Source organism: Epinephelus fuscoguttatus, linkage group LG21, assembly GCF_011397635.1.
Source record: "Epinephelus fuscoguttatus linkage group LG21, E.fuscoguttatus.final_Chr_v1".
In the NCBI taxonomy this organism is placed as follows: Eukaryota; Metazoa; Chordata; class Actinopteri; order Perciformes; family Serranidae; genus Epinephelus; species Epinephelus fuscoguttatus.
The window spans coordinates 5,898,892-5,910,698 of record NC_064772.1 but is presented as its reverse complement, the minus strand read 5'-3'; the positions used below and the strand labels follow the sequence as shown (position 1 = coordinate 5,910,698).

The following is an 11,807-nucleotide window of genomic DNA, read 5'->3' as shown; positions in this document are numbered from 1 at the left end:
AAAATAAAATAAAATCAAATAATGAAATTATAGATATCATTTAAAATAAACAAAATTCAAAATTAATAAAATAAATGTTCAAGTAAAAAATAAATACTGAAATTACAAGAAAATCAAATCAAATAAAATGCAATTAAAAGAAACTGATGGGGAAAAAAAATCAATAAATGCTAAAAAATAAAAAATAAAATAAAAAAATAAATCATACAAAATTAAAATTTATACAATGCTAAAATGTTAAAGCAAAACAAATATACTGAAAGTTCAAGAAAATAAAACAAAAAAGTTACTTTCAAGTAAGAGAAACAAGAAAAAAAACTTAAAATAATGATGATAATATAATAATAAAAATGGTAAAAACAAATTTAACCATTTGAAAAAATAAGACAAAAAATAAAATTGAAATACAATTAATTAATGTAAAAATTTAAAATTGCAACAAATTGAATAAACTTTACATAAATATACATGCATAACAAAGGAATAAAATATAAACATATAAATGAATAGGATACCTGTGTGTGACCTTGTGTGTCTGGTCAGGTCCTGCAGAGACCAGAATCTTTTCCCGCAGACGGTACAGATCTTCTTCCTCTTGTCTACTCGTCTTCCTGACCCCTCTCCTCCCTCTAAACTCTTTGGTTCTGACGCCTCCTCGTCGCTCCTCTCCTCCTTCTCCTTTTCCTCCTCCTCTGACTCCCCGCTCTCTCCTCCCTCACTCTCACCTCCCCTCCCTCCTGCTTCCTCCACCTCCATCTCCATCTTCTGCTCCTCCTCTTTCTCCTCCTCTGATGACCTGGCGGTGTTGCTCTCCATCACCTCCTCTTTCACTGGTGGGTTCTCCTCCACTGGCGCCGGGGTTGGCGTCTCCTCTGAGAGGTGTGCCCTCTCGTGGCGAGCGAGGGTGGTGGCATAGCGGAAACTCTTTTTACACACTCGACATACATGTTTGTACTCCGGCTGCTGCTTTGCCACGGGGCTGCTAGAAGAGGAAGAGGAGGAGGAGGACGAGGAGGAGGAGGAGGAGGTTGTAGCACCTTTCTCCTTCTCTTGACTCTCTGTTGCTACCTGTGGGGCAGAGGTAGAGGATGATGAGGAGGATGAGGAAGAGGATGCAGGCTGGGGGGGTTGTTCTTCCTGAGCGGGGCTTGAGGATGTGGAGAGCTTGAAGTCGATTAGCTTTTTGCCAAAGTTCAGGTCCAGACTTTTGTTGCTGTGGCAGTCATCATCATCTGTGCTCTCCACCTGAAGGAGACATTCAAGGAGGTTAAATCAACAGTGACTGGACATGTGGATGGAAGATTTTTGACACAGAATTCACTCAGATCCTGTTTCTTTGGCGTATGAATTCTAGAGTCATGTCACAGTGACTTTGACCTTTAACCACCAAAATCTTATGAGTTCATTGTTGAGTCCATTTGGACGTTTGTAAAATTTGACAAAGTTCCCCCAAGGCGTTGCTTCACAAAAATGAGACGGTCACAAGTTCAGCACTGACCTTGACCTCTAATCACCAAAATCTAAAAATTAACTGTTGAGTCCAAGTGGAAGTTTGTGCCAAATTTAAAGCAACTCGCTCAAGGCGCTCTTGAGATACCACGTCCACTAGAATGTGATGGATGAGGTCACAGTGACCTTGACCTTTGACCACCAAAATCTGATCAGTTCATCGTTGAGTCCAAGTGGACGATTTTTGCTAAATTTGAAAATCTCTCAAGGTATTCTTGAGTTATCCTGTTCAGGAGAATAAGATGAGCGGACAACCTTAAAAACAGAACGCCTTTGAAGCATAAAAATGTAAAATATATCTGTTTTTAAGTAAAAAGATCAATGCAATGTGTAAAATAACAAAAAAATAATGCACAAAAAGAATATGTACACTAAGAGTCTTTAAGATGGACTAAAGGAATCTGATTTTGGCTTGTTTTGTTGCAGCTGTCAAGGAATAAATTTTCACTTCAACTGTGTTTCTAGGAACTAATAAAGAAGTGTTTCTACACACACTTACGCAACTGTGTTACAGTTGGTTTTCTCCTATAAGATGGTTCCTTAAATGCCAGATAATCAATAAAATTGATTGACTGATTGATTGATTGATAATTTCTTGGACATATACATATAACCAGGTTCCTTGTTTCACTTGTATGCATGTGTAAGAGACATCTGATCCCTTACAAGTTACATCAGTGCATGTGAACTCGTACTCTAATTACCTGTGAAACCTGTTTTCTCTGAGTGACTATAAACATTGTGCGGGGAAGCTCAGGTAGCATTACCTTGGTGCTGTTGCTCTGTGGAGGCTGTTTTCCCTGTGCTGCTCTGGTCTCTGGAGCCCTCTGCTGGTCTGATTGCTCTGTGGTTTCTGTCTCCTGCTGCTCGGCACAGCTGGCGGCTGGACTGCAACCTGCAGCACAAACCAACATCTGTTAGTATCATCTGAGTACATATACATGCATCATAAATGGAGCAAAATATTCTTTTCTTTCTGTAATGCAAATAACTTCACATATGACATCTAACTCTCACTTTTTGAGACATTTTATGCTTTTATTAGATCTTATACAGCATGAACACAAGATCCAATATGAGGGCAAGAGATGAGAACAACATGCAACAAAGATGGACGTTGCAGTTCAGGGTTGACGTGTTCACCACAGTCACCAGCCCACCACCTTGAGAACATATTTCAGATCTGAAGTATTTCTTTACATGGCAGCAAACACCTCACCTTAATGACAATTTAAAAAAAAACAAACAAACAAAAAAACAAACAAACAAACAAACAAACAAAAAACCAAAACAAAACACAAATCAAAATTTACCCAGTTAAGTTTCCACTCATTCAGTCTTTGAATGGAAACACATGAATCTATGGTTGCAACCAACGCCTAATTTAATCTGCAGAGTGTTTCCTTGATTAACTGTTGAATTGCTCTAGAAAATGTCAGAAAATGCTGTTCAGAGATTCCAAAATTCGAAAATAATCAGTAACATGATGTGAACAAATGATTAATTATCAAAATCATTGTTAATTAACTTTTTATCATTTGACTAACTGATTAAAAGCCTTTGTTCCGATGACAAACCTTGGCTTGGTTTATGGGTGGGGCTTGACTGCACTGATACTGCCCCATGCCCATCTAATGTGGGGGTTGGATCCGGGGTGGCGTTGGCGCTGCTGAGGTCTTGTGCTTCTGGTGCAACCTGCTCCGTCTCTGACTGACTCTCTGTAGGACACAACATAATCAGTACAACCAATAATACACAGTATAGGCCACTGGTTCCGAAATGAGATGAATATAAGGATTAGGATTAAAAAGGAAAAAAATTAATTCTACTTATTTTCCTGCTAAACATTTTTTGTATTTTTAGTACAATTTCTGACACCAATAATTAACCTTAACACTCAATGTATTGTTTAGTATTACATAAATTATTCAAAGGAAGCATACTGAGAAAAAAAAAGAACTAGACATTGCTTTGTATTAAACTGTCACATACAAAAAAAGACTGGAAACCACTGACATAGAAAATAATAACAGGAACATTAAAAATAGCAAAAAAAGATTTAAAAATTAATCATCATTATTAAAGTAAAATAAAAGGAAATAAATGACAGTTGATACTGTAGGTGAGGTTTAATTTTAAAGGTTTAATTTTGTATGTGAAAACATGATTGAAAAGATGACATCTAACCAAAGCTGCTGGATGCTCAAATTAAATCTGTGCTAATAAAACTCCCTTCACATTTTTATTTAATACTTTTTAAATTGAGAAGTTTGTAATTCTGACCTGCGCTCTCCTGTGAGCCTTCGTCTCCATCTTTCTTGGCGAGGGCGCCGTTGCGTCGCAGCGTTCGGTGGGTCACGCCATGTTTCCTCAGCAGGTGGCGCTCACAGTTGGATTTGGTGGAGAAAAAGGCATCGCACTTTGGACAAGGGAATGGTTTCTGGCCTGAAGAAAGACAAAGGCTTTAGCAGGGGGGAGGGACATCTGGAAAATATTTCTTTAATTTTGCTATTCAAGTTTCTCTATTAACGCTTCCAATAAATAAAGGTAATGTTATAATAAATTATTATATAAGGACCACAACCAATCTGGATAACTGGAGTAGCTAATAGAGTTGCAAAAAGTACTCTGATACTTAAGTAGAGGTACCAATACAACAGTGAAAAAATACTTAAATTATTAAAAGTAAGTCTCCTGTGGCGTATATTCATCTGTGACATTATTAGATAGTTAATACTGAAGTATCGGTGTTAAAGCAGCATGCTACTGCTGTAGCTGCTCCAGATGGATTCAGTTTAAGCTATTTTGTATACAGTAAACTAGTTCAGTCAAGTGGTTCCCGGGCTAGGCGTCGGGCCCCTCTAAAGGTCACCAGAGAAATCTGAGGCGTCATCACATGTATAATGGAAGAGGAGAAGAAGAAGCTAAGTTCTTATACAGATTTTCTTTCATGTCATAATAAATTCTCCGCGTGCGGAGTCCGTTTACAATGAGTCCCAGAATGGAAAATACCCTCTCTGAGGTCACAGGGGTTGCTGGCACACACAAGTATTCCCTGGCTAATTTTGCCAGTTGGGGGGTATTTTTTTTTGTGGGTTTTCCACTAGTCCATGGGATTGGTAGGGGGTTATCAATTGCAGCTGTCTCCTCCATGCCCTCTGAGCTGCTCGAGAGGAGATCACACACCTTTGCCTGGACAGCACGTTGAACTTCAGAGGTGAAACTCAGGTGTTTGTGCCTCGGATCCAGGAAGGATGTGATGTATGCAACCTTAGGAGCGCTGTTAACATCTGCAGGTGAAAGTTGCCACTCCAGCGAAGCACCTACGGAGCGCTTTAATTGAGACACTTTGAGGGACTTTGCCTGGATTTCTTTGTGGTGTCTTGACAGAAGAGTTGAAGGGACTGGGTAAACCATTGAGATAGATACTCCGGATTCACCACGCAATGCAGTGGTAGCACATTTTGGACAGTAGAGCAGGTATGAGCTCCTCCATAACACTCCAGCTGTCATGAGTCATTTTGAGGGTATGTGCATCTGATCTTTTTGTGAACACTCTGTCTGACAAAATTTAAGTTGTATGCTCAGTACCTCATAAACGTGCATTTTTACTAAATTGTACTATTTATGAGTTGATAACATTTCCAGAACTTCTCGTGTGGTTTCATTTGAAGAAAAAAAAAAAAAAGTCCTCAAAAGTCTACACAAGAACTTAGTTTCTTCTTCTTTTCTTCCATTAATCATTTGACGACCCCTCCGATTTAGCTGGTGATGTTTGGAGGGATCCCACCCCTTGGTTGGGAAGAACAAATGGTAATTTCGTGGGTGCAGCATTCCTTTAGGAGAGAGGTTTTTGTGTTGTATTTTATAAGCAAATTATATGTCTTTTTTAATGTAAAAATGAAACCTGAAAAGTAACGAGTATCTAGAGCTGTCATGGTAAAAGTACAATATTTCTCTTTTGAGATTTAGTGAAGTTAAAGTCTGAAGTAGCAGAACATGCAAATGCTCAAATAAAGTGCCTCAAAATTGTACTTAACTACATTACTTGAGTAAAAGTTACTTTTTACCACTGGTTGCTAATGAAATATAAGATGAACCAATAAACACAAAAAACATAAATAAAGCACAACTAACAAACAAAAATCAGTAAATGTTCACACTTACTTCTGACTATGTTTCTGTCTTACCATTTATAATGTTCTTCATTTACTTCATTTACTCAGTAAAATGAGGCCTTTGGCCAACAGCTTCTGACCTGGACAAAAAGCCTGTGTGTTAATGTCAGCATGTTTTGGTGGTTGTGTTTTACCGGTGTGAGTCAGCATGTGTCTCTGCAGGGAGCTGGCCCAGGGGAACACTCGGGGGCAGAAGGGACAGGTCATCTTCTGGACCGAGTTGGAGTAGGCGTTTTTCTTGCCTTTGGACTGTGGCACCACTGCTGCTGCCACTGGCTTCACCTCCTCCTTCACTCCTCCCTCCTTCTCCTCCCCTCCTCCTGCTCTGTCATCTGTTCACAGGGAGAAGTTTGAATTAATCCTCAGAGTATCATTTAGTCATCCACTAAATCCTGAATGTGTCCCTCCTCCTACCTCTCTTTGCTCCCAGGTCTGCAGATCCGGTCTGCAGGTAGGTGCTGAACTTGTTGGCATCAGTAGTGGCCAGCATCTTCTCCACGCTGGCAAACTCACCGCTGGACTCCAGGTCGATGCTGCCGCCGCTGACAACGGCCTTCTCCTTCACCGCCAGGACAGCAGGCTTCTTCCTGGTCCGCTTTCTATTAGACAAAAGCACAACAACATGTACTAATCTGATGTATGTTTCTTTGGCACCATCCAGTGACAGAATCAACTTTGAACTTCATTCTAAAACCGTACTTCATGTAGCTTTATTATATAACAGTAGCTACTTTACCAAACTGGGACTTAGAGGACAAGATTGAAAACTTACTTATTTACCTCTTTTACAACTGTATAAATACTCCTTTTCTGTCTTTGTTGTTTGAACAATATCTATATATTGTATACATCCCACAAATACTGACTGTATCTATTTAACATCATTTCCATATTTTTTCCCATTCTGTGTCAGTGGAAATCAATTCAAAACTTAAAACTAGGATAATTATTTTCATCAGTTAAAAACAGTTTACAATAAACAGTAAACAAATAAAAAAAAAAAAAAAAAGAAAATAGCGCAAAACTTCTATTATTGACAAAGATTGAAAACAGAGGAAACACGCCAATCCTTACATTAATTTATTAGTGGAAAATGATAAGACATTATTTACCCGAGCAATTAAACAGAACAAAGTTTTCAGTGTGGACTTGCCAAATGCAGAAGTAGCAAAAAAACAAACAAACAAAAAAAAAAAACCCACACATACCTGGAGGATCCCTCAGATGCGTCATCACTTTGTGTCTCCAGAACAGCGGAAGGTCCTGGGGCATCTGCAGCAGAGTCCACCTGAGCGGAAGCAACCACTGTCTGGGGTTTGACCTCTAACGTGGTGGCGTCTCTCTTCAGCAGGTCTGGAGCTCCGGAGACGGAGTGGATGATCTGAGCAATGGAGGCCAGAGGAGGGAGCTCTTTGTGGGCAGTGGAGGGTGAGGAGGTGGTGGAGGAGGCCGGTTTGGGGAGCAGGGGTTTGAGGCGCTGGGCTCGTGTTGAGTTGTTGAGGGTGGGGAGGGAGGCTGGAGGAGGGGTTGATCCTGGGGGGAGCTGGTAGCAGCCGAGCTGGGGGTGAGGGTGTAGGTGAGGCAGGGCACTTGCCGCCTTCTCCTCCTTGGACAGAGCCAGAGCCTGCTGCTGCTCCACGATGCTGCTGCTGCTCTGCTCCATCTTGATCTCCCTCTTCTCTCCAGTACTCGTTGCTTCCCTCTTCTGCCTCTTGCTAGGGATTGACAGATCGATGGGCTGGTCCAGGATGGAGCAGTCAAAGCTGGGGGAGACACTCTCCAGTTTGACCCCAGGAGACCCCGCCTGACTGCTGGCCCCACGCCCCTTGGCGGAGAAGTCCAGTGGCTGGTCCAGTTCAGGATAAACCATGCTAGCCAGCTCCTCCACCTTCACTGTTTGGAGCGCCTGAATTGGAGGCTGACTGATCCCATTCAGCGCCATCTGATTAACTGGAGCTGTTCGAGCAGAGGGGGCGGTAGGGACAGGCGCGCCAGCAGGCAGGAGTGTGGCGATATGTTCTTCGATCTCCCTCTCCTGCACCTCAGGGTGCTGCTTGAGCAGGTGGTGGATGCAGTTGCGCTTGGCCAGGAAGGCAGCGCCACAGCGCTTGCACTCAAATGGCTTCCTCTGGCAGCCATTGTGAGTGCGCAGGTGGATCTGCAGCGCCCGGTAGGTCTTCAGGTCCTCACCACAGAACCGGCAAGTTGTCTCAGCTCCGGTGCAGCCCGTGTCCGTGTCTTGGGTGGTGGTTGTTGCAGCAGTAATCGCAGCAAGGTTTGCTGTGGTGGTGGAGGTGACGTACTTGATGTTTTTCTCGATATCCTTCCTCGAGGTCTTGGCATGCTTCTTCCTGAGGTGGCGCTCGCAGTTGGCCTTGACAGTGAAAGGATAATGGCAGACCCGGCAGACATAGGGCCGCTCGCCGCTGTGTGTCCGAAGGTGTCGGATCAGCGTGGCTTTGTCTGGAGCCACATAGTCGCAGATGTTACACTGGTGGGGAAGGATGCCGAGGTGGAAGCGCATGTGAGCCTGCAGGACGCCGGAGAAGGCAAACACCTGGTCGCAGAATCGGCACTTGAATGAGCCCGTAGCCGAGCCAGTGTTGGCATTGTTTCCCCCTTTGGTTCCTGGCTTTCTCCCGCTGAGTCCCGCCTCCTCCTGTACAGTTGTGGTGGCAGCTGGCGGAGAATCAGACAAAGGTGTGTGAGCGTCACCCATACACTCTGCGTCCAACTGCCCCCCGTTTCCAGCTGAGGAAGAGGATGAGGAGGATGAGGAGGGTGTTTTAAACAGAGTGGGGGTGGGAGGTGGCAGGCTGGGGCTGATGCAGCCCAGTGAGGCCTGCTGGGAGCTCTGGAGAGGAGGGGGAGTCGTCGCCATGAGGCTAGAGCGAGGGGTGATGGGAGGTTTGGGCTTCAATGTAGGCATTGACTTCTGACCCTGGACTTGCCCTGAAGAAGAAAAAAAACTAGGAGTCACCAAATCTTATGAACAGAGTCTTCCAGAAACTAATCAACCTATGGTTAAGCCCCACCCTCAAATGCAATGAGCCAATCACAGTGCATATAGCCATTCCCATACACTCGGACATTCTCTGTCTGGACGTTCATTGAAATGCATTACAGAAAGTCAGTTTTGTTTGGTTTTATGAGCTTTTTCTGAGATTTTAAGTTTAAAAATGGTCAAATGGTGTGTATGGGGTACATGCAACTCTGACACAAGGTATCCTGAGAGGCTGGACGACGGGGTGTATTTTTTACACTTTAAACCACATCTCAACCGAGAAAAGTGTGGCCTTTGGATAAAGTTGTGTGGTAACGTTAGACCACAACATCAACTCAACGTGAATAAGATTAACAATGATGTCTACATCTGTTCTAAGGTAAGTCAACATTGTGTTTGAGGCAACATATTGTCACTTTGCTGGAAAGAAATATAAAGTTATCTTTAACATGTCTAGCTAACGTTAGCTAACGTTAGCCTAACGTTAGCTCCTAGCTGCGTTGTTCATCATGTCACCTTGTTTGCTGGGAGTTCATTAGCCTATTTTGTTCTAGTTTTGTACTTTGGTGATCGTACATCATTGTTAGCTGTTGTCCAAAGGGCTCTAGTTAAGCTAACGTTAACTTCTGGAGCTTAGCTTCATTAACTTATCTGTAATCGCAGAGATAACAAAGGTTGGCAAACATTATGCTGAGTGATTCAGTGTAAATACTGTAGCACCAAACTAATGGAGAGACACTCTTGGTAAAGATGGTAAAAAGGCCGTTATCCTTTTCTCATATTCTGAGCCAAAAACCTTAACTTCAGTGGCATTATGTCCCCAAAAATCATCAGTTGCCTCCTGTGAAATGTTGTGTACTGTGACACCTGCCATAGCGCCGGTCACTGAATGTTGATATTTTGTCCGAGTGAGTGGAGGGGGGCGTGGCTTAGCCATAGGTCAATTGATCGGATTGATTTATTGACTGACAAACACAATAACATCCAGCACCAGCCTACACCCACCTTGACCTCCAGCAAATCCTGGAGCTTTGGCCAGAGGTGGGAGAGTCAATCCCATCTGATTCGGCGCTGCACTTGCCACTTTGAGAATCTGCTGGATGTCGGCCAGCTCCATGATCCCGGCTCCAGCTGCCTCTCCGGGTTTGACCCCCGATGATGCAGCACTGGCTGCTGCAGCACCCCCATCAGGCTGCAGAAGGAAGCCGGTCTGGAAGGGCTGCAGGGAGAGCAGGCTCAGGGTGTCTCTTTGGGAGAGGCCCTGCAGGGCGGAGGCAGAGCCCGAGGCTTCCAGCAGCGGGATGCTGAGGGCAGCTAGACCGCCCACACCCAGGCTGAGGGGCAGCCCCAGACCTCCAGACAGGTAGGCTGAGGCCGGCTCCTGGGGAAGGCTGGAAGATGGCGGCTCCACGTGGATCACCTTAATGCTGTCTAGGTGGGCCTGATGGATCTCATCGTCTGTGGGACCAGACTTCACCTAAGAAATAAAGACAGACTCCATCAGAGGATAGCTCCAGGCCTGCAATTTTGCCAAAATTCTCCAATTCCAAATTCCAGCTTCTAAAATACGAATTTTTTACTGTTTTTTGTTTGTTTGTTTGTTTGTTCTCTTCTATTGTTGTAAATTCAATGCGTTGGTTTTCTGATCCATTGGACACACAGTGCTTTGTTTTATTTTATCATAAGAGAGCTTTATTTAACTTTAAAATATAACAGTAGCTACTTAAACTTGATTTTAAGAGTACTTTAATTACCTTTATAATAAAAGCTCTTTCTTGAAACATTACCATATTTAACTTTATCATAATAGTACTTTATCATATAACTACTATATTTATTTTTATTGTAACAGAGTTTTATTTAACTTTATTACAACAGTACTGATGAAGAGAAACGGCAGGAGCTCATGGTTCAGTAGCTGAAGAAGACCCCAGGAGATTTAGATGGATTACACACAGTATTTAATAAAGACTTGACTGAGGAGAATCACAGTTGGACGTATAGAGTGTAACAGTGTGTGCCGCCCAGAGAGTCTGAGGGTGTCCCCGTCTCGACCTTGTATTTTACCCCAACAGTTTTCCCGAGGGTCACTACATGTTCCCAAATAAGGGTATTGTGTATCAATCTATAACTGTGTGAAGATCCTATTGCCCGCTGATGTTAAACAACCAAATATGCTCACCTTGCTCGCTTTAAATCACCTCTCCTGTCTTACCAGTCACACACATATCTAGGAAGAGACAGTAAGTCTGCCAAATCCGGAGCACAGGGCAACCTTTCTTTCTCTAACCTTGGGTATTATAGTGAGGGAGCCAGCCAGTGCCCCCTTATCTAGGCAGCTGTGCTCCCTCCATCAGACTTGGGAGACTATGGCAGCAACAGCAGTAGAAAGCCTGACCTCAAGGCCTGCTGCAGACCTGACCATGACCTTAAGCAAAGCTGTCTCATAATACTTTTAGCTGACTGAGGATGAGGGTTTCTATACAACAAAATTCCTTCACTATAGCTGTTTTATTTAACTTAGTTATTACTGTAGTTTCATTTATTAATAACAGTACTATATTTAACTTTATTATACAACAGTAGCTACTTTATTTAACTTTGTTTTAACTGTACTTTATATGGTAGTTTAGTATTTTAGTACTCAACAGTAGTTTGGAGGAGACTACAAAATATCATTCACGTGTAAAGTGACAGAAGTGGTAGTGTGAAGACACTACTCCCCTGTATGCGGTGAATAAAGGGATTTGTAAGCCACTGTGATAATTAAAAATATAGCTTACCGTAGAAATGTGCTGAAGCCCCAGCACCTCCAAGAAGCTGGCCTGCTCCAAGGGCAGGACTTCTTTCTCAACATCCGGACTGTCGTTCTCAACGCCGTTTTGTGCAGCTCCCTCCTCCATCTCTGCCTCCATTACCTGTGCGTCAGTGGTGGTGGGTTTGTCGGGATGGAAGGTGGTTTTATGGAGATCCAGGGCTGAGCGAAGGGGGAACGCCTTGTCGCAGCAATCACAGACAAAACGATGGAACTTACTGATACAGCGGCGAAGGTTTGTCTCACACCACACCTAGAGGGAAAGAGATGATTGGATACTGACCCTAAAAACTGATGACTT

At 43.1% G+C, this 11,807-nt stretch overlaps 1 protein-coding gene across 4 annotated transcripts in view; it reads right to left on the bottom strand.

Moving 5' to 3' along the window:
* rreb1a (ras responsive element binding protein 1a) overlaps positions 1-11,807 on the bottom strand; it is a 100,941-nt gene that overhangs the window by 6,765 nt on the left and 82,369 nt on the right. For all 4 annotated transcript variants that reach the window (XM_049565757.1, XM_049565753.1, XM_049565755.1 and 1 more), the window contains 9 exons: positions 11,475-11,759; positions 9,697-10,168; positions 6,896-8,639; positions 6,102-6,286; positions 5,822-6,019; positions 3,793-3,954; positions 3,087-3,227; positions 2,277-2,404; positions 516-1,245 (listed from right to left, as the gene is read on the bottom strand). In XM_049565757.1, coding sequence (XP_049421714.1) covers positions 516-1,245; positions 2,277-2,404; positions 3,087-3,227; positions 3,793-3,954; positions 5,822-6,019; positions 6,102-6,286; positions 6,896-8,639; positions 9,697-10,168; positions 11,475-11,759 — 4,045 coding nt within the window. The remainder of the gene's footprint in view (positions 1-515; positions 1,246-2,276; positions 2,405-3,086; positions 3,228-3,792; positions 3,955-5,821; positions 6,020-6,101; positions 6,287-6,895; positions 8,640-9,696; positions 10,169-11,474; positions 11,760-11,807) is intronic.